We start from the raw sequence: 20,891 nt of genomic DNA, 5'->3' as shown, positions 1-20,891 counted from the left end.
TGATAATTTTTGTTAGTCCAAGCCTGGTTGGCTTGACTGATTCCCCTCAGACCTTGAGCGAAAACGGTCATGCAGTTCCCCGCAATGTTAAGAACTTCCTCGGCCTCAGACGACGCCTCTCGAATGAGAAGGAAGTGAGGCCATTCACCCTAACTCTCTCGCTAGTCGGTCAACGCTCAGAATAACGCGGAAGGCGCGAATTCGATACCGCCATTTGGACTAGCCGAAGCACCGAAGGCCCGAAGGTGAAGGCATCGAGTTTACTGCCATATAACAGCCGTTGTAGATATCGTCCGCTATCGGAGGGCCGCATGGGATTCATGATCGTCTTTGATAGTAAGCTCCCTTCGGTTAGGGCTTGTAGTCAGCTGATAGTGCTATGCCTCGAGTGAGGTCTGCCACTGCACTCCTCTTGCAAATCAATACCATCGCGGCATTGATGACATAGTGCCGGATACTAGAAACAGAAACTGAAAACGTCATTGTGTTCCTGTCATTCTGTTTTCTCATTCTCCGGAAGTGCCGAACTTGTCGCTCGACTACCACCTCGTCGTCGTGACTTTACCCCGTCATCATCAGAGTGTGTTGATGATGATGACGATGCTGCAGGTACGAGTCAGAAGTCCTATGAAGAGGCACTGAACATAGCTCTGCTGATGGAAGAGACGTTTAAAAAGAAAAGGATCAGGTTCCGACCTGTGGTGTATCTTGTGGCGAACAAGTGTGACTTGGACCCAGACTCCTCGCAGTAGGGACACTATAGTCAAAACTAGGGATCTCGCATCACCTTCTTGCCCTGCCTTGATAGGCTAGGAGGGTGACAATACGGTGCTGTGGTAGATACCAGCAGATTTCACACACTGCGGAGTTGTTCGCCCGAGAGCAGGGCATTCGCGCTTGGCGAGTCTCAGCAAGAGATTTTCGACAAGTCGGGAAACTGTTCAGAGAAATCGTTCATGATATACGTAAGGGCGCTGTAATGATAGAGCAATAGGAACCAGTTTCAGGAGAAAGACCTAGCCTATGGTCCTCGACCAAATTGCAGAACCCCGGCCAGGAAACTTCTGAGAGCCTCCCTAGAGACGAGGAACGCCCATCAGTTTGCACACTGCAGTAGCATGCTCAGTCTCCAGTCTTGGCATTTCCCAACGATGGTTGCGCTTATCGGGACTCCATCTTCCAGTTCAATTGCTCTGGTCTAATATGCCTACCATTGGTGCTACCACGTCCTCATCAATTGATTCACACAAGTCGTCGTCATCGTCACAGAATATCAACGTAAAGTGGTAGGCCTTAGGTGTGCTGTTATAGACATCATTAGGTTTGCATTCGTGTACGTCCATTGACCACAAGCGAGAATCTCTCAAGTGGAGGCTCGTCAGCGTGCATAACCGTCGAAGGGGAAAAGACAGTGTGCATCTCGTCGTTGGCAAAGGCTTACACTTTCGACCGGGTCTATGATCAAAACTCCTCCCAAGTGCTGCTACTGCTGCTATTACCCCTCGGAAAACTGGTTCTTCCAGAACGCACTATACACCGCTTCTATTGAGCCCCTCGTTGACCAGTTCTTCGCGGGCTACAACTGCACAGTGATTGCGTATGGTCAAACAGGTGAAGGTCTCGGGTTCGATCCCGGCTCCCTGCATTTTTCATCCTTAGGTTCTGGTAAGACCTACACCATGGGTAGCGCGAGCTACGTATCCCAAGACTCTGGCCTCATCCCTCGAGTGAGTTCACTGAATCGTCCAGTTCCGATCACCTTTACGAATGAACAGGTCATTGGAGAAATTTGTCGACGAGTTGAAGAAAGCAATCCGGAGGAGACTATCGAGCTCACATGCAGGTCGGTTGCCGTACCATCGCCAACCTCCTGATATACCCATCGTAGCATAGTGTTTTCATCGGAGAGGAAATTCGCTGATTGTGCAATTTGAATTTGGAGACAGTTGAAATCTCTGTAGTACATGAAAACAATGGCAATTTTATGATGCGTAGTAGTAGTAGTAGTAGTAGTAGTAGTAGTAGTAGGAGTAGTAGTAGTAGTAGCAGTAGTAGTAGTAGTAGTAGTAGTAGTAGTAGTAGTAGTAGTAACTGATAGACTCACTAAGTCTATAGCGATCGGGCTGCGTCCATTTCAGTTTCATTGAGCTCTACAACGAGGAGATTCGAGATCTACTCGACCCCTCAGCAGCTGCACTAGACCCTGCTCCATGTGAGTCGTGTGATGCCACTCGCAAGGGTGCGCACAGTGAAGATTTGGGATGTGGTGGTATCTTTCAGCCCGGTCGGCTAACAATGGTCTTGGTGGTGGAAAACGTGGAATCAGCCGATGTACTTCTTCAACGGATAAGATTCGAATTATTGAAGACCCGACGTCGAAGAACATCATTGTAAGTAGCGCGCGCCCTGTTGATCGATAACATCAGCACCCTTATGCTCTTGCTAAGGTTATCGGTTGTACTGAGGAACCAGTGGAGTGTGCTGCTGACCTACATCTATGTCTAGATCGGGGCTCAGTCGTGAGACAGTAAGGCCAGCTGGGTCGGTCAGTTGTCGAATACAGCTGCACTGAAAGGCTGAACTAGTGCGAATTGGATTATTGCATTTCACGGGGGGGGGCGTCGTACAGAAGTATGGCTTCAGGACGGCCTCAACTGGTATGAACAGTCAGTCTTCCCGCAGCCACGCCATTTTCACAATAGGGATGGTCGTTCGAAGTGAGCGCGTGGGGGCGGGTCGCGTTCTTGAGTTGAACTTATTGTTGATAACGATAATAAACCATGAAAGACTAGTACTAGTAGACAGTATAGAGAATGAGAGCTCCATATGAAATCTTGCGATGTTGTTATCGATGGATTTTTTCTAGTTTTTATTACATCATTTTTAGTATTATATTCATAGCTCATCATGTAATGGAGTTTCACCCGTGAGATGAGAAACACCAGTGAAAAATACATTTCACGACTACTGCATATCGCGTTTTTCACCGAGTATTACGCTACTTCACGTAAAACGGGTGAAACTCCAATTTAGGCCTACGTTATATACAAAACGCCTACAAAAAGCGCGCAGATTCGTGGGAAATTAATATTTCAGATTAGAGCTTTCTTGAAACAAAGCCGACTTCAGAATGTAACTCAGCGATGTTCATTGCGTAAAAAATTCCGAACGGCTCGTCCCGGCCATTATTCTCACCTTCTGAAGATATAATAGGAATTTATACAGTGTTATCATCCGTTTTACGCGAGGTGGCGTAAAACTCGGCGAAAAACGCGATATTCGCGGTGATATGCAGTAGTCGTTAAATATGTTATTCACTACTGTTTTTTATATCACTAGGGTGAATCTCCATTATGATTGTTAGTTGAACAGACCTTCGTATTCGGAACCTACACCTGTGATGTGTCTTTATCGTTGCTATTAGCTCATCCGGAGAGCTCGGACGGTGACGCTGAAACTGCGGGATGCTCCTATCGAGTTGCCAAGTTCCACTTTGTCGATCTGGCCGGCAGTGAGCGTATAAAGCGGACCATGGCCACTGGCAGTCGTATGAAGGAGGGGATACACATCAACAGGTGAAGGGAAGCTGCTTTCCATACGGTCGTGGCTTCCCGACGAGTCAGTGTTGGGATATACCGTGGCCTTCCTCAGCTGAGCTTAGGAGTTTCCTCACTCGTTGTAGGAGTTTATACACGAATTCAGGAAAAGTTGTTCAGAAACTAACGAGAATTTCGCAAAATTTCCTCTAAATTTCAATCTCGTCACCGATACATGTAGTTGCCCATGTGCATATTTTCCCACACCGAGCATGCTCAACTATTTTATGCAACTCCCTCGTGTTCAATTATATTCCTTCTAAGCTCTTTTGGTATTCAACTCTGACGGGAAACCCGATGCAAGCTCCACTAGTAAACACCCTTATTCGTTCTCAGTGGCCTGTTGGCTCTGGGAAACGTCATATGCGCGTTGAGCTCAGCTATGGAGGAGAACAGCAGTGGTGCTACAACAGGAGCAGTGGGTGGTGGTGACGCCACTGGTGGAGGCTCTCAGTCTCATGTACGCCGGATGTGTGAGATACACCAGTTCATCACAGCTCGCTTCAGATCCCTTACAGAGACAGTAAATTGACTAGAATACTTCAGGTGGGTAGGGCTGGTCAGGAATTTCGTGGCGCGTGACGGATCCCGCTTCGCAATGTAATTGAACTGGATTGGTCAGGATTCGTTGGGAGGCAACTCTCGTACGGTGATGATAGCCTGTGTGTCACCAGCAGGAGCGGACTTTGCAGAGACCTACAACACTATAAAGTGGGATAGGATTAAGTCATGACCATTTATAGTGGAATTAGGTATGCTAGTCGCGCTCGTTGCATCACGAATAGACCTGTTGTGAACACTGACCCAACGAAGAAGTTGTTGATGGAATTGAGACAACAGGTGAAGGGGCGCGGAACGGTTGCCGTTGCTGTTGGTGATTGCAGATCCGAGATCTCACTGAGGAGAAGCTGCGGTTCATGGGCCATGGATCTGGTCAGAATGCTGAGGACATCAGAGCTGAGGTGGAACAGTGGCAACGGAAGTAAGTAGCGCGCGCCCGATGAGAGGGTATCGGGGTGTTCAGAGAACCCATTCCGAAACTCAGAACACATTCCAGAATGCAAAACACCAAAATCGCGTTCAGAGAACAGCTCCCAAACACATACTGGAAAGAGTCCCAGAATAGATTCCGAACGTGTTCAGAAAACTTTAGAATGCATTCTGAAACACCTTCCAGAAAGCGAAATCTCAGAATGCAAAAATTCCTTTCCGAGAATTTTGTGGCGCGCGGGAGGCTACCACGTTCGACAACAAATCAACAGATTCGCAGTGCGAATCTGTGCGAATCTCGCGCAAGTCGTGGAACTCGTTTTGTACAAAGTCCCGTGATTTTCCTCGAGCGGACTTGTACTCAAGCCTCGATGACATTAGTAAAACGAATACGCAATGTAAAATGTATGTTAATCAACTTAATCTTGACTACTTCATCTACCTTGCTCAGCTTGCCTGACGGAGTCCAACCAGATAGCTAAGTTCCGCCTTCGCTTGCGGGCGAAGGAAGTTCAGAGTGCTTTGTGGGCGGAGCCAAGAGTTGCAAGTTACGAAAAATTAAGGTTTCCATTCCAGAATAGATTCTGAGAACTCACTCTGAGAGCGCGATTCGTTGAACGCGTTTCGGAATCGATTCCAGAATACATTCCGGAATATTTGGGAATGGAATCCTCTGAACACGATCCAGGAATCGATTCTAAGAATCGATTCTAAGAATACTTTCTGGAATGGATTCCGGCGGAATTCTCTGAACACCCCGTATGCCGTGTATATGCACTATCTGAATTTCGTGGCGCGTGACGGAATCTCCGAGTACATCACTAATGCTATATCCAATAATCGATCTCACGAGACTTCTGAGCAGCCTCACTGATTCCCTATGCGAGAACAGTTGAGTGCGGGCGAATGTGCAGTGGGCGAACTTCATCACTCGTAAATGCTGCTCAGGGACTCATTCTAGATTCTACGAGCGGTTACTGAATATCTCTTCAAGGTACTCTGATCTTCATGCCTTGTGTGTTGCTCGTGGTCTGGACCCGTCCGGAGAGGGCTTCGACCCCCCACCGTCGTCGCCCGGCTTTGAGGGTTGTGATGCTGACGGAAGGAACTCGATGGAAATGCAACGCGCCGCCAATAAACGCCTACAGGAACGGTGAGAATGGGCATTTCTCGAATGTGGCTTCTGAGGAAGTCTGCGACGAGCAGGTGCGCATCACTGGAGTCACAACTGGCAGAGCACCGCGATGTTATGGCTAAGGTGTGGGCCCGGAACAAACAGTTGGGCAGTGAGAACAGCAGACTTAGAGGCGATACAGAGGTATAGTGTTGGAGGAATATATGGTCACTCCCATCAGCTGAGCTTGGGAGTTTGCATACGAATTCGGGTAGAAGTGTGGAGAAACCACTAAGAATTTCACGAGCTTTCCTCAGAATTTTCATATTGTCACCAATACACAGTGTTGAAATATATGTATATGTTCAGTTTCCTCAACGGATCTCAGGAGTTTCCTCATCCAGTATAGGAGGGCTCATATACGAATTCGGATAGAAGTTTTCAGAGATCTACACGATTTTCTCAAAAATTTTCTCGGCATTTTTGTATTGTCACCAAGTTGGTGACACCAACATATGTAGCTGACCATTTACATATTCTCGCACATTGCAGAGGTGTGTTTTGTCTGAGACCACATACCATAATACTGTGAATGCGATGAGTACTGCTGAGAGTTTCGAGTTGGTGTGTTCGCGTATACTAGCTGCTACTCTTATTTCTTCGAGTATTATTACTGTCTCTGAAATTCATATGGATATCCTCAATAGACCTACAGTACGTGTCAATTTGATATGCAAATGTGTGTGTCATTTTGGAGGACAAATGATAGTGAACAAGTTGTCGCTATCACAGTCCCAAACAGGTACTCTCATCACAACACATGTTCATAGCCATCGTTACATTGTATATGCGATATAGCTTCTAATCGATTCTCACAAATGAGTCTTGAAAATTACACACGTTTGCATATCAAATTGACACGCACTGTATTCTTACTCCTGAATGCAGTCGCAGAATCAAATCTCACAAGTAGAGAAGGATCTGTTGAAACTCGGAAGAGAGTTGTTGATTTCCTTATTATGATACTACTGTATATTGGTTTCGGGGAGGAAGCTGCTCATGGTATTCATGGATATATGGTTATATACTTTTCATGTATCACTAGTGAAAAGTATATTTCACGATTACTGCATATCGCTGATATCGGATTTTTCACAGAGTATTACGCCACTTCACGTAAAGCAGGTGAAACTACAGTGTGTATTACATGTAAATATCTATAGTTTGCTGAAGTATTGATTCCCTCAGGCACCTCCGGAAGAGACGGGACTTGATACCTCTTCTGTCGATGGTGACACGACGTCTACTAGCAGTGCTGGGGATGTCACGGACCGCCTGGCTAAGGTGGGAAAGTTACAGCACGTGTATTTTGGTGAGTTCATTTTGCAGCATTTGGAACTGGACGAGAGCAATTTGTCGGAGTTGATCGGCATGGTGGGAGAAGGAGGGGAACACCGAGGAGATGGGGAGGTGATGCATGGATGCATTTCTCGCGCGCCACGAAATTGACTTCTGAGGGTAGGAGGAGGAGGATCTGGCGGGAGCGGTTGAGGCTTTGCTGCATGCCACAAGCAACTGGATGGACAACAAGAATGGTGGCGAAGGAAAAGTGGAGGGTGGTGATAGTCTACGACGAAGGTAAGGACCGACTCTTCGTTGTCATGTAGTTGAAAGTGTCATATACTTCGGGAAGCAACGCATAAGAGGGACTTATGCTCAAAGTATGAGAGTATGTGATAAGAACTCGTGAAAAAATTCGAGAATGCGATTTTTTCACGCACGATTATGTCCACGTAGCTTGAAAAATTATTTATATGAGTCACATGATATACAGTCTTATATGGTGGAGCTGTGCTCAGTATCGCGGCCCAGGAGCGGCATCTGCAGGGCCTTCGGGATGAGCACGAATCCCATACAGCTATGCAACAGGCATACCTTGAGAAGATTAGGATGTATGAAGGCATGGTGGAGAAGGCCAACAAGGAAAAAGAGGTGGGAAAGTGATTTGCTTCGCTCCGCTGTTAATTGATTGTATTTAGGAGTTAGCAGCACAGATAAATGCTAAGAAAAGCGACAGAAAAATGACAGAGTTACTGGAGCGGAAGTGAGGGCGGAGCGAAGCGATTCATGATTATTAGCGTTTTTCAGGCAACGAGATAATCAGAGGATGCTGGACCAACAACAGAAGGAGATGCAGCAGCTACGACGGGAATTGAGTAGCATTCAGAAGGCTAAGGATCGATGTGGACAGGAGGTAAGTTTGAAAAGGTGTGGTATGCTAGGTCGATAGAGGTGTCAATGGCAGGTTGTTCGCCTGGAAAAGGAGTTGTCGATGGCTAAGGCGGAGAAGGTTCGAATTCAGAAGCAAAGGAAAGAACATGACGAAGTGAGTCTGGGGATCTCATGAATTGGCCTTGGAATCTTCGCGATGAGTTCGTACCATTTTTGGCTATAATATATATTTTGTTAAAACAAAAAAAATTTTTTTCTTTCTCGTGCGACGAGATTATTGGCATCCTGACTTATTTGTTATTCGTAATGATGATGGCTGAGATTTTGGGCTGCAGGCGCATCGGAAGATCCTCCAGGACAGGGATAGGGTGATAAACCAGTTGAAGCGAATACAGGCCAAGAAGACATTGGAGGCTAAGAAGAACGCTGATGTGCTATTCAGGCGTCCTCGGAAGACTGCCATATTGTGTGCTCAGTCCAACAAGAAGACTGTCACTACGTTGACTGTTCGAAATGAGACATTGTTGAAGCAACTGAATGCACTGAAAGAGGCTCAGAAGAGGCGTAAGCTGTTGACTTATGCTATTGGCTACTTTGCGCGTCATCTCGTGTGACCTATGACCATCTATTACGCGCGAGAGCCTTCTATAGGGTAGTTGCTCGATGGAGCCATATTGATGGCCACTGTGATGGAGGACGTGTGGTATGGCGAACTGCTGTGTATTTCCTCAGGGGTCGACTCTCGGAAGAAGTCCCTTGGCCCAGCAGCACAAGTTAGGCAGCAACAGAGAGCCAGAGGACAGAAGAAGGGACCAGGAGCTGAGTTGAGTTGCATCAAGATCTGGCTCAATGACCTGCTGGATCGGCAGATGGCTCGCGATGGTGCCTCTGAAAGTGTAAGTTGAGGGACTTGGAAGGACTGAGGACGTTTACTGGTTGTAGGCTGAGAAGCTCTCGGAGGAACTTGATGAACTTGAAAAAAGGCTGGATTCGCAGAGGTGGGGTCGGCGGAGCGATGCAGTGAAAGAGGAATAGTTTTTTGACTAGACGTTATATCATCGAGCTGGAGGCTAAGGTAGATGATGCTGAAGGGTTGAAGAACAGGAGGAAATCGCAGGAGAGATATCACGTATGTCGCGCGCCACGAAATTACTGGTTTCAGTAGTTGGCAGGCTGAGCTGTTGGACGCCCAAGAGAATCTGGATTCGATGTCGGCCCAGTGGTCGGTGATGCAGAGGAGGTATATCGAGGTGAGCGTAACGGCAGCTGATCGAGGTGATGGAGTAACTGGCTTTGTCTCAGCTCACGGACCCTTCAAATCGTCTAGCACATCCTGGTGATAGTCTGAAAGAAGTAGGAAAGTGCTTCGCTCCGCTAGGTATTTTTGGCAAGGTGCTTTCCGTGGTGGCGTCAAATCTTGATGCGATGGCTAGAATCTTCTGGGAGGAGCTACTCAATGGTGAGCCCTCCTCCCTGCCCCTATTCACTGTAGATGATCGAGTTCCGTCACGCGCCACGAAATTCGTAGGTCTACTGTGATTGCAGTGTCCCTCAGGGCGGAAGCGAACTGCCAGCCTGGAAAGTCGCTTGGCACAGCTACGCGATGAGTGCGCGAGGAAAGAGTCACAGCTAGCAGAACAGGCATCGAAGATGGCCCTACTGAAAAACGACTTTTCGAGGAGAGTGTCCGAGCTCACATCGCAGAGGAAAATATCAGAGCTCGCTATCATATCGAAGCAGCTAGCGGAAGCATCTACACCTCGTATGTCCGTTGGGGGCAGTGTTGGGGGAATAGAGATTTGCTTTCCTCAGCTGAGCTCAGGAATTTTCTCACAAATTGAAGAAGTTTATATATGAACTCGGGTAGAAACCAAAAAAAAATCCCAAAATTTCCTCAGCACCTCCATATTGTCACCAACACATGTAGTTGACCATGTGTATATTTTCCCGCACTGCAAAGAATTTGCTTATGGATAACATGGTTGTCGTTGTTGTTCAGTAACACATCGTCGTAGTGGTGGAGTGAGGTCTTCGGATGTCTCTCGAGACGGTTCGCCAGCTGTTGGTTTGGCCTGTCGAGGAACGGGAAGGCTCTCGACGCCTGGGAGGACGGAGGTGGGCGCCGGCTGGTGTCGTGGTGGTGAGAGGGACCGCGGGACTGGCTCAGGTGTCGGAAATACCAATTATGAATAATGAAACTCCTACTCTTGATGATGGTGCGCCTGAGGTGAGTTCGGACCTGATCTATATCTTACGAGGAGCAACCTTGGATATTTGATCGATTAGGGCCCGCTATCAACATCACCAGTGTCACCAAGTCTTACGTTATCCTCGTTTATGCCTCTACGAAGGAAAGGGTTGAGACACTCCTTGGTGGACGACATTGAGAGCCAGGAAATCCGCGAGTTGCAGTAGAAAATTCGGCCGCCTTTCCTTCTGGTGGTACGCCTCGTGTCTCTCAGGTCACAGACAGTGTATCAAGAAGCTCTATTGTCACGTACACGTTGTGAGCATATCAAGGCACTGCAGGACCGCATAGAGGAGCTTGAGGACATCAACGTTAGTCTGAGACGGAAGCTGATGACAGCTGAGGAGGAGAAGGAACTGCTGCAGAAGGAAAGAGGGAATGCTTCATCGGTGAGCTCTTGCTGAAGTCCCCTCCGGCGATTGTTCTCATTACCTAAGACTGAGCGTACTGGATCGTTGAAGGCAAGTAAGAGGGCCCGGCTAGCACAAGTGGCTCGAACGACTGAGTCGGCGGACTACAAACGTGAGGGCTGCCTTAATGTGGTCGAGGATGGGCCTGATGGTTGGTATAGGCTCGCAGCCGATTCGGAAGTGGAGTACTGAGCATGAAAATGAAGGAGATCGGAAGAATGTGGACAGACCGTTCGAGTTCTGTCGGAAAGGTGGGCATTGACAGGTTGCGATTTGGCAGTGTGATGGTGAGCAGGCTCGACGGCGGACCTACGAGTGGGTGAACGAGAAATCCTTTGGGGAGCTGACGACTCCACTGCACCGTGAGGGAATAATGAAGTCTGTGGGATTCGAAACTGGGTGGTTGGGGATTTCAGATGGTATTGCACTCACCGAGAGCGGGACGCCCACGACTACTTCCTTACTAGCTGCTGCCTTACTGAAGGCCCTAGCCTCCACCTGTGGACGGGAAGCATGGGGAATATTCGTGTCTGGGATCTTGGTGGCCGGCCGACTCAGGCAAGTCACATCATCAGAAAGTCCATCATTCAAGGGCTGTTGCAGATCAAGTCGGTGCCCATACCAGCTGGTGGACAGAACATCATCGTGAAGAGCTTGTGTACAGTCGACTGCAACTTGGTGGCTGCTGCAGTAGCCAACAACGTGAAAATCATCGACAAGAGTCGGTCGGCTTGGAAGGCGCATCTCACTCACGCCTCTCAGGATGCCCTTCCCACAGCTGCTGTGTGGCTACTGTCTTGACTGGCGAGACCAAAGACATCAGCCAGGTTGCCCTTTTGTAGCACTACCACCACCTGGACCTTTGGAAGGGCCCTTGCCCTGTAGGTCCAACGGAGGTATTGGGCATCTTGCTATTGCGGCCTCGGGGATCAAGCTGTATGATCTGCGCAGCTACGAGGAGCTCGATAGAGGCACCAAACGGGAGTCCACGTAAGCTCTCATCGGATCTAGTGGAGAGAAACATGCGGGATAGGCCTGCTTCGGAAACTGCGCCTCAAGTCCCTTTGAAGCTGGTCAGTGGTCACATGGACATTTTCGCAGTTGTCGCTTCTGAGGACGCGAAGTTATTCGCCGGCGGAAGAGAGAAAACAGTAGGCAGGGACCAAGAACTGTCGGTCGACCGCGGCTCTTCAGATTCGTATGTGGACCGACCCTGCGAAGGTTCCGACCGGTCAAGTGTAGGGCAGGTTGCAAGGACCTGCACTGGGGTCTACTTTTGCTGCCCAGGTTTCAACCGCCTCATTTCGATGCCGTCTCGTGTCTTCAGCCATGGGGTCGCTCACACCTCGTCAGTGGTTCTCGGGATAAATTCATAAAGCTTTGGGAGGTGGAGACCGCCTCTTTCTTTGGATGATAATTGGTTGCTGCCAGGTTCCAGCATCAAAGTGTGGTCAGAATGACGTGAGCATGCGTACCGCAAGTCGACAGTGTTTAGCGAGCATCCCCGCCCACAGTGACTGGATCACCGCGCTCGGCCTCGTCCAGGTTACTGTGTTGGCGATGAAGTACCGTTGTAGACTGTGATCGTCAGGCCCCGTCGGGCAGCGAGGATTCACGACTGGTATCAGCCGGTCGTGATGGAATCATTAAGGTGTGGAGCCTACAAGGCAGCTCATTGCAACGAGAGTATGCGTCTCGACATTCAAACGTGGGTCTGCTTGCTTGCCTACCGTGAGAAGGGCGTGTCATCGACTTTTAGGGGCCCATAGCAGGTGTGGCTTCATGTCGGTTGGCTGAGGGTATGTTCGTTACCGTTTCACATGACCGTTCATTCCGTGTATGGAAATTGAATAATTCATTATCATCCACATCCAGCAGCATATAATCCATTTTCATACCGGAAACTTTTGTGTTACATAGTGAACGAACTGCATAAAGGAACGCGAAGGTGAACAGGCCTCTAGGCCCTGGCAATAGTCGACTGCATATAGTGTGAAACTATTCATTGAGAATGGGGCTATGGTAAGAAAGCCATTCATCCATGCCGATGATGATTAATACTGCGCCATTGTATTCTCATGCCATCTGGACACATATTGACCATTAATAATCATCCAGTCAGGCAAAGGATGCACGCTAATTATCATCGACAATATCAAGGAAAAGGCGCACAGTCTTAGGCCGCCTACAACTAGGCCTCCTGTGTTACCCCACGCCATGATGACCCCCAGCGCTTGTGAATAGTACGTTGTATACCAGAAACAACCACTGCTAAATCAATTTGACACTCGCATATTCACTCAGGTATGAACCAAGTAAATATGCTGGGACTTGAACCTGGATGAGTTGCTTTGCCGAATCGAGTGTTTATCCACGCCACTAAGTGTTCACTCTAAATTCTAATATAACTCACTCCTTCGTCCCGTCACCGATTTTGATTTCCATACCACGTATTCTCACAAATCGCAGTTTGCAAGATTATGATGGTCGATTTTCCGTCAACAAAGCACAACATCAGGATTATGAGACCAGATACGGCCTTGCGAGACTCTCCGGTTAGAATGAACTCGGGGGAACCTATCGCTTTTCGACCGAAGTTGGCGCCGAAAGTATTGGAGAATGAATTCATGGCAGATCTTTAGAGCTGCCCTTACCCGAGTTCAACCACTACCAGTCATCATTATATCTGTATCGCAATGCTATCTCGTGTAGCAGCATGCTCGAGGAGGCCTATGATGGCCACTATGGTGACACGCCGTTGGAAATTCACTCTGAGCTTCGAAAGAGGTCTAAATCCGGAGCTGACTTCTGGGGACTACGGTGATATGCCCAAGCCACAGCCGCTCATCGACTTTTCCACACAAGTAAGTAACCACAAGACAGTTTGAAGATGAGACCAAATCCCAACCTAGTTTGTATCTTTCGTATTCAACCTCAAGATTCCATCCGTGTCGATCCTCTTTCCCTCAGAACCGCAACCCATGGTTTGGATTCGCCATGTTCTGCGCCTTGAACTTTGTGTGGTGGGCTTCCGTTGGAGCTTGGGTGAGCCCGGCGTATCTTTACGCACTGCGAAGAATTTCTCCTGCTCGTAGCAAATTCGTCCCCTATGGGCGTCTCAGGGGAGGAGTTTGGAGGAGGCTGATCGTCTCTATGGTCCCACTAAATACGGAGTCGGCAAGAAGTATGGATCCCTCCCTTCGCAAGTCTGTCGACACTTCGCGTTACAGGTATATCAACTAATCGCTTATGGCCACTACGATTACAGGAACAGCGGGAGCTGTTACTAGCCAGTGAAAGACCTTATATGATCTATTGAGGACACAATGATTGCTTCTAGTTTATAGTGTTGTTGAGTTATGAACCACCTCAGCAGAGTGGGTACTTCAATTGAGTGTACTTCACTACTTTCTGTCTCGCTGCCTTTGTACGGGTTCGTTCCAAAGGACACCTCGCTATCCCATCATGCCCATCAAAACCAAGTTCACAGAGATGTTCGGTGTGGAGAAGCCCATCATGCAGGGCGGCATGCATCATGTTGGTTTCGCTGTCATGGCCGCTGCAGTATCCAACGCCGGTGGACTCGGTAGGTCCCTGCTCTCCTCGTTACTATGGGTAACGTGACCTTTACAGGCACTATCACTGCCCTCACTTTCAAGACACCAGAAAAACTGAGGGAAGAGATAAAGAAATGCAAGGCGTTGACGAACAAGCCGTTCGCTGTTAACATGACAATTCTACCAGCTTTGGTAGTCTCTCTGTCTCTCACCCTTTCTCGAGCTCTCATCAGGTTCCACCTAATTATCAAGCATTCGCTGATGTAGTTGTCGAGGAGGGCGTCAAGGTTGTCGAGACGGCCGGCAGGAATCCCGCGGACTTCATAAAGTTTTTCAAGAAGCATGACGTTAAGGTGGGTGCAGGGCGAAGCCATTTGTCGTAAAGTTTTGTTTAGGTCATTCATAAGTGTACGTCAATAAGGCACGCTCTGACCGCGGCTCGAGCCGGTGCTGATATGATATCCATGGACGGCTTCGAGGCTGGCGGGCATCCTGGAGAAGATGATGTGCGGAAGGAGTGGTATGTTCGATGATCGATGGTTGACTTAGGTTACCAATTGGACGTTGTATCCTCTATCACTTCGAAAGCTGCCGATTCCATTCATAGCGTCGGGGGCTTGTGGCACTGCTGAGCATCTAGTTGCCGCATTGGCCATGGGAGCAGAGGGCATGAACATGGGCACTAGGTGAGGCGCTCCCACCCTACCATCATTCAACGTCGCAATAGGTTTATGGCCACTACGGAAGCTCCGATACAGCCGGGGATCAAAGACGCCCTTGTGAAGGCTGATGAGAAGAGCACCACTCTCGTTTTGCGCACACTCAAGAACACTGAGAGAGTCTACGTCAACGAGACGTCAAGGAAGGCAGGCAGTCCTCAGCTGGTGGCCATCCATAGACTTTTGCCCAGGTGCAAAGTATAGAGAAGGAGAAGCCAGGAAATATCGAAGCGATCCGTCCTTACATAAAGGGCGACAACTATAAGAAGAGTTTTCAAGAGACTGGGGACTCCACCGACAGTGTCTGGAGTTGTGGTCAGATTATTGGCCTCATTGACGGAGTAAGATGAAATGTATGATTCCCCATCACTCCCAATCGGCTTCCTTCTCAGGTTCCCTCGTGCCAAGAGCTGCTAGATACCATCGTCTCAGAGGCGGAGGCAATCATCAAGGAGAGATTGGGCGCCAGAGTAACGTGCTTTGCATTCCTGAAATGATTCTGCCCTTCAGGTGGTCCCGTCCTCCAAGTTGTAGTTGCCTCAATCACCGATTTGTTCCACGTGTTAGTTTATAGTTCTACTTTTCATGCTATGGTTAATACCATCGACTTCTCGTCGTTGCGTTTTCTAGCGAACAGCACTACTGTTATCTCTTATGAGAGTACTAATACTGCGCAACGCATCAGCATTGAACGTGGATCATCGACCGAAGAATCGGAAATCGCGATGTGAAGAAAATGAAGTCATCGTAGTGTGAGTGAAATGCGATATCATGACAAGATCTTCGAGCGTATTCTGCGACAATCAGATATAAGGGATTTGGTGTTAATTCGGATATTCATGTTCGTCAGATGGCAATTTGCCGACCTTGAGGCGACTTCGGCGTGCGCATTTTTATAGAACTTTTCATACCACGCCAATCTGATTTTTGACCAGGCGCCAATACTATTGTTACACATTACTGTGAGCTATAGAACGGAAACTTCCTGGACAGAGTTATCAAGCGTCAACATCGACGTGCCGACAGCGAGGCTGTTCAGGAGGGAGCGAGGAAGAAGCTTGAGCCTAATCGCTCTACTCTCAATGCGCCGAGTAATTATGGCCACTGCGGAGGTCAGTAAGCGGGCAAGATAGAAGCCTGTGGAAGGCAACGAACTCGAAATATCCGATGCCTGGCAGCAACGTGTCGCCTTCCTGCTAATGAGGCATCACAAGTGAAGACTCAACGCAAGGAGCATGAGAGGTTGGAAAGACATTGTGAACATGACGACTACTTCTTGGACCAGAGCGTGCATACTACTAGTATTACTAACCGCCTATGCGCCAGAGGAGGCCGACGCAGCGGTACGTAATGAGTGAATGATCTGGACAATATCCTTACAGGAATAATAAACTTCACCCTACTGTCACAACTTATCATCAACTACGACCAATTTTGCATCTTGCATGCTCAACCTCAAGATACTAATTTAATTATCATCGACAAAACGGCAAGCACTTGCGCTTAGACCGTGGCCCTCCGCCTCTAGCGACTCTATCCTTCAGCTCCTTGATCTCCTCCCTCAGCCTAGTCATCGCCTCATGTGCCGCCTAATCATAATCAAACACCTTAATCGCCCGGGCTGCTGCCATAACCTACCTCAGTAGCCGCTGCCTTCTCCTCATACACGACCCTGATGGCCTTTTCGCGACCCTCCACCTCTTCTCGAAGCCTGGCCTGGACTTCCACATTTTCAGCCTCCAGCTGCTCCACTTTCTCCCTCCACTCAGCAATGTTCTTGTCATGATCAGCAGCCATGTCTCGAGCGTTCGTGAAGAGGGCAAGCTCAGCCTCCTTTACGGCAGTCTCAGCGTTTCCTAGCTCTGCTCGGGCTTTCTCCAACTCCTCGTTCAGGCGTGCGATCTCCCTGAAGTTAAAGCTGGGGACTTGAAATGATTAATGGATACCCTGTTTTGTCAATGAGGGTCTCAGTGAGCATATCGATCTCATTGTTCTTGGTGGATTCAAAATCAACCTGAAAATAACCCTGCTGAGGATCGAACCCACGACCTTTCGCATGGTAGTCACCTGTCCGTCCTGAGCCTCCCTTCTCCTCTCCTCCGTACTCGCTAGAGCGTCCTCCAACTCTTCCTTTTCTCTGATCAGCTGCTCCACTTGCTTCTCAAGCCCTTCCACCTTGCCCTCCCAATTCTCATTCAATTGAGACTCCCTCTCGCTCAGAGTATCTTCCGACGCACAGTGAAGATTTTTCCCCATCATACTCAACCACGACCCTTACTTCTGACACTATCAGCCAGCCTCCCCATTTCACTGTCCTTCCCCTCGACTTGGCCCAACAGCTCCTTCTCCCTCCTGTCCCGCCTAGTCAGCTCCTCCTCCAGCTCGGCCACCTTGGCTGTCAAGTCCTGAACCCAACTCGATCGACGTACTCATCCCAGCCAAGCCCCTACCGTCAATGCGGTCTTCTTGAGCTTATCGATACCAGCGAGAGCCTCGTCCCTCTGCTGCCTAGTGAGGTGCTCATTATGGGAAATGCCTTCCGCCTTCCTGTCCAACTCAGTCACAAAGAGGCCACTTATCTCGATGATCTGACCAAGGAGTGGTATCATAGAATAAATCAGCAATAGACCCACCTTGTGAGCGGCGACCATGAGCCTCGCACCCCTCGGCCCTCGAGTGGTGGTCATGATTTCCTCCAACACCCATCGTAACTTCTCCGTCAACCGCTTGGCTGACTCCGACAAGACCATGTCCAAGTCGCCCTCCTCCGAGGGCCATCCCGGTACCAACTCTGGCATAACCTCATCAGCGAGCCTCATTGCCACTTCTTCAGCAGAGGTCCGAGCCCTACCCATAAACCGTGATCGATACACTAGACGGCGCCTATACCCACTTATCATCATTTAGGGGATACACCCTTCCTTCTTGAGCCTTCGCCCCTTGGATGAGCTCGTCGAGATACTGCTGGTAAAGTTGATCAGACTCCTCCCCTGGAAGATATCCCAGTTGTTGACTCAGAACGCTTCTTTGCTCACCAAGGGCCTTCCTCCTATACTCAATCTCCACCCTTCTCAACGCTGCAGCCAGTCGATCATCCAGCTCGCGAGTTGCCATGGGCAGCTCAGCGACCATAGCATCCACCTCTCCCCCATGTGCCAGGCTCAGAGCTGAAACAACAACTCAGCACTCATGGTAGTGGTCGTTTTACAATCGATCAAGGAGGCCAGTGCCTCGTGCTGGACTTGAACCCAAGTTGACGAGAGACTGAAGCCCGCCAGGGTAGAGGAGCTAGACACATGCTCAGCCAACTGAGGAGGGGCCCTCAACAACCCACCCAGATTGGACCCCGACCCACTTTTCTAATGTAAGCCGCCAATGCAACTGGGGTGAAGGGAGTCCCTCCTCCATACTTGTTTATAGTCACAGCTCTCGAGGCAGCCATAGTCCATACTTTACCACACAGGGACTGGACTTGGTCGATGAATTCCTTCCTCAATTTGCCATCAGGAATCGTATCCAACTTCTGGAGGTTGTCTTCATTGACCGTAGGTTGAATCTGCACCCACAACAGAAGACCCTCCTCGACTATGTGGTGTTACCAGTGTGTAACAATCCCTGTCCATGAAGCACTCTAGGATCGCTTTGGATATATCTTTATTGCCCTTAGACCTCAGGGCATTTTCAAGATACTCCGACGAGCTTATCGCCTCACCATCTGACAAGGAGTGAGATGTCATTGCCGAGGATCGAACCCGGCACGTTCGCATGACAAACGCTCATCATGACCGTTACTCCACTAGCTAATGGGCTACTGAGACTACTCTTACTCTCGTTCTCTAATGCCAATACGAAGTCTCTCAGGATCCACAGGAAGGACGCAGACAAGACGCCCTCCGGTGCCGCTCCACCGAACTCAGTATGGAACTCCCTAATGAGCTGCGTAGCGTGCTCGCATACAAGCGATAGACCGTTGAACGCCGCCTCGTCCAGGCAACCCTAAGGGGCCTCATGACAACATACCAACCACACACACTCACCTTAGAGTTATATATAAATACGCTGCTCATAAGGAGGGCCATGGCCATGAGCTTAGTGTCATAAGCCTTGTCTCGACCAGTAGAGCCCAAACCCTCACAGTCAAGGAAGATGACGACCTTGTCATTGAGCTCCTCCTCGCAGATGTACATCCATATGCCTTGGGTGCAGGCATTCACTTCGTTGCCCGTCTCGAAGACAACCGGAGTAGGTCGATTCACGGCATCATTTTTCTTCCTGCCCAGTTTCAACAACTTGTTCAGAAGCTTATTCTCCTTCTGTGGGTCCTCATTAACAGTGGTGGAGCCACCAGGACCTGGGTTAAGTAGAGGGCCAGGGCTACAAGGCAGTTGACTTACCTCTGACGAGCCTGTTGAGGAGGTAGCTCTTACCCGTCCGGTACATACCAACTACTGTCACGACACTCACTTGCTTGTCGTGCCCGAGGGCCTCCAGGAGGGCAAGGGCCTCGGGGTTCACAACGAGCTTATCGCCGTCAAACGAGATCCTGAGGATAGTAGTAAGGCCCAGCACATGATGGTGTCGAGACCCCTACAGTTGGACAGCTTTGCCGGGGTTCTTGAAGGCCATACTGGTGGTCTTAGTAATGTACGAAGAACGGCGGTAGGCGGTGGGAATAGTAGTGGTCCTCATGACCCGCACAGTTGGAGGGCCAACTGACGGCCCTGGGATGAAGGATGGGGGAGAAGAGGAGTTGAACATCGAGAAGGCGGCCGGGACGTCGATGAAGTTGGGGGTCGGCGCCGACGACAAAGGGCCACCAGAGTAGAGAGGCATCCCAGCCGGGGGGCCAGCATAGCGAACCTGACCATGGGACAGTGTGGTCCTATGAGAGGCAAGCACCACTACGACCTGCTCAACTCTAGCCATGGGTTTGCAGTCTAGATGGACGAGGCCGACCTTGCTGCCACCAGCTCGAGGGTCATCAGGAGGGATCACCGACATCACCTTCGCAGGGATCCAACGACCTGTTTACGATCACCTTGTATGAGGGGTAGTAGCAGGGGCTCCTACCTAGGGATTGACTATAGTATTCAACCGTGGAGCCTTGTGGAAGTTGAGAGGCCTGTACACAGGGGCTTATACAGCTGCTGTTGGTGCTCGCCGCCAGGTTGGGGGTGCCAGGCATAGTGCTAGACCCTGAGGAGGGATGCCCTAGTCTTGGGCCCAAGGGGGTCGAAGTACGTCCTACCTCCATGGTGAAAGTGCTCTGATACAGCAGCTGAGGTGTTGGAAGGAGTAGAGCGGTGCCCAGCGGAGGGGAGACCAGCGATGTGACCAGAAGGAGGCTTGGGGGGAGGGTAGAGGGTCCCTGAGCAGTTGGCGGCCTTCTTAGGATCCTCATAGTTGTAGTAGACAGTGGTGTTAGAGGCCCTTCGACTGACACTCAGAGGGGTGTTGTTGTCAATGATAGTTGACATGTATGGAGGCAGTGTACGCTAGGGATAGCAATTGACCACTCAACCCAACGATTTCAGAAGGGCTCGATGGAAATCATCTGCGTATAGCTCGACTCCAATGCGGGCATTACGCTACTCGGAAGGTCAACAGAGGTCACATACGGGTTCGAAAATAAGATGATACGGATGAAGTCAACTTCTGAAACGCTCGCGTAGATGGACGCGAGCGACCTGCAGGGAAAGTGAATTAGAACCAACAATCATCAGCCGATGAGTGGAGTATCATATCAACTTCAACGAAGGATGAGGAACAGCAGTTGGAATGATGTTCGCACCTGCATAAACGAATTCAAGGAAGAACTGCTAGTATTACTTTACTAGTAAGTGCGCGGCATTTCTCGCTCGCCCAGGGATGTACCTTCAATGTAAAAAGCGCGCGCCCAATAATTATTACCCTGTGCGCACGGCGTATATGGGCCTGTTTTATTCCGTGTTTCCACAAGAAAAGATGTGGGGTTGTCGTTGGCAGTGTATTGGGGATGACGTAAGGAGATTACTGGTCGTTGTGG

At 49.4% G+C, this 20,891-nt stretch overlaps 6 protein-coding genes across 6 annotated transcripts; 5 read left to right on the top strand and 1 right to left on the bottom strand.

Moving 5' to 3' along the window:
* Nucleotides 1-1,457: 1,457 nt before the first annotated feature.
* On the top strand, nt 1,458-4,582 carry Pmar_PMAR012444 (kif21, putative; the record flags this gene model as incomplete). The annotated part of the gene is made up of 13 exons (XM_002787622.1): nt 1,458-1,611; nt 1,660-1,727; nt 1,776-1,843; nt 2,139-2,239; nt 2,281-2,390; nt 2,427-2,527; nt 2,644-2,710; nt 3,436-3,575; nt 3,933-3,994; nt 4,084-4,142; nt 4,219-4,307; nt 4,349-4,436; nt 4,481-4,582. The coding sequence occupies 13 exons, from the start codon at nt 1,458-1,460 to the stop codon at nt 4,580-4,582; spliced, it is 1,209 nt and encodes a 402-aa protein (XP_002787668.1).
* A 2,137-nt stretch (nt 4,583-6,719) lies between these two features.
* On the top strand, nt 6,720-8,546 carry Pmar_PMAR012443 (NBP2b protein, putative; the record flags this gene model as incomplete). The annotated part of the gene is made up of 9 exons (XM_002787621.1): nt 6,720-6,779; nt 6,949-7,044; nt 7,090-7,170; nt 7,223-7,338; nt 7,560-7,692; nt 7,740-7,804; nt 7,849-7,954; nt 8,006-8,086; nt 8,268-8,546. 9 exons carry the CDS (start codon nt 6,720-6,722, stop codon nt 8,544-8,546), a joined length of 1,017 nt encoding a protein of 338 aa, XP_002787667.1.
* A 941-nt stretch (nt 8,547-9,487) lies between these two features.
* On the top strand, nt 9,488-9,694 carry Pmar_PMAR012442 (hypothetical protein; the record flags this gene model as incomplete). The annotated part of the gene is made up of 1 exon (XM_002787620.1): nt 9,488-9,694. A coding segment is annotated over one exon (207 nt), but the record flags the coding sequence as incomplete, so codon positions are not given.
* A 1,409-nt stretch (nt 9,695-11,103) lies between these two features.
* Nucleotides 11,104-11,977, top strand: Pmar_PMAR012441 (hypothetical protein; the record flags this gene model as incomplete). Its single annotated transcript, XM_002787619.1, has 5 exons — nt 11,104-11,315; nt 11,476-11,580; nt 11,624-11,741; nt 11,785-11,828; nt 11,878-11,977. Coding segments are annotated over 5 exons (579 nt in total), but the record flags the coding sequence as incomplete, so codon positions are not given.
* A 2,078-nt stretch (nt 11,978-14,055) lies between these two features.
* Pmar_PMAR012440 (conserved hypothetical protein) lies at nt 14,056-15,400 on the top strand (the record flags this gene model as incomplete). Its single annotated transcript, XM_002787618.1, has 9 exons — nt 14,056-14,176; nt 14,224-14,339; nt 14,381-14,500; nt 14,543-14,653; nt 14,697-14,833; nt 14,875-15,031; nt 15,058-15,207; nt 15,259-15,336; nt 15,377-15,400. The coding sequence occupies 9 exons, from the start codon at nt 14,056-14,058 to the stop codon at nt 15,398-15,400; spliced, it is 1,014 nt and encodes a 337-aa protein (XP_002787664.1).
* A 736-nt stretch (nt 15,401-16,136) lies between these two features.
* On the bottom strand, nt 16,137-20,343 carry Pmar_PMAR012439 (interferon-induced guanylate-binding protein, putative; the record flags this gene model as incomplete). Its single annotated transcript, XM_002787617.1, has 18 exons — nt 16,137-16,455; nt 16,505-16,772; nt 16,813-16,880; nt 16,934-17,091; nt 17,145-17,271; nt 17,317-17,454; nt 17,500-17,713; nt 17,760-18,033; nt 18,075-18,174; nt 18,222-18,422; nt 18,466-18,581; nt 18,694-18,862; nt 18,904-19,217; nt 19,261-19,409; nt 19,458-19,726; nt 19,775-19,890; nt 19,937-20,062; nt 20,115-20,343. The coding sequence occupies 18 exons, from the start codon at nt 20,341-20,343 to the stop codon at nt 16,342-16,344; spliced, it is 3,150 nt and encodes a 1,049-aa protein (XP_002787663.1). The 3' UTR covers nt 16,137-16,341.
* Between the last annotated feature and the right edge of the window lie 548 nt (nt 20,344-20,891).

The sequence above is a fragment of the Perkinsus marinus genome, assembly GCF_000006405.1.
Source record: "Perkinsus marinus ATCC 50983 genomic scaffold scf_1104296929318, whole genome shotgun sequence".
In the NCBI taxonomy this organism is placed as follows: Eukaryota; Perkinsozoa; order Perkinsida; family Perkinsidae; genus Perkinsus; species Perkinsus marinus.
This window is presented reverse-complemented; position numbering and strand designations above follow the sequence as displayed.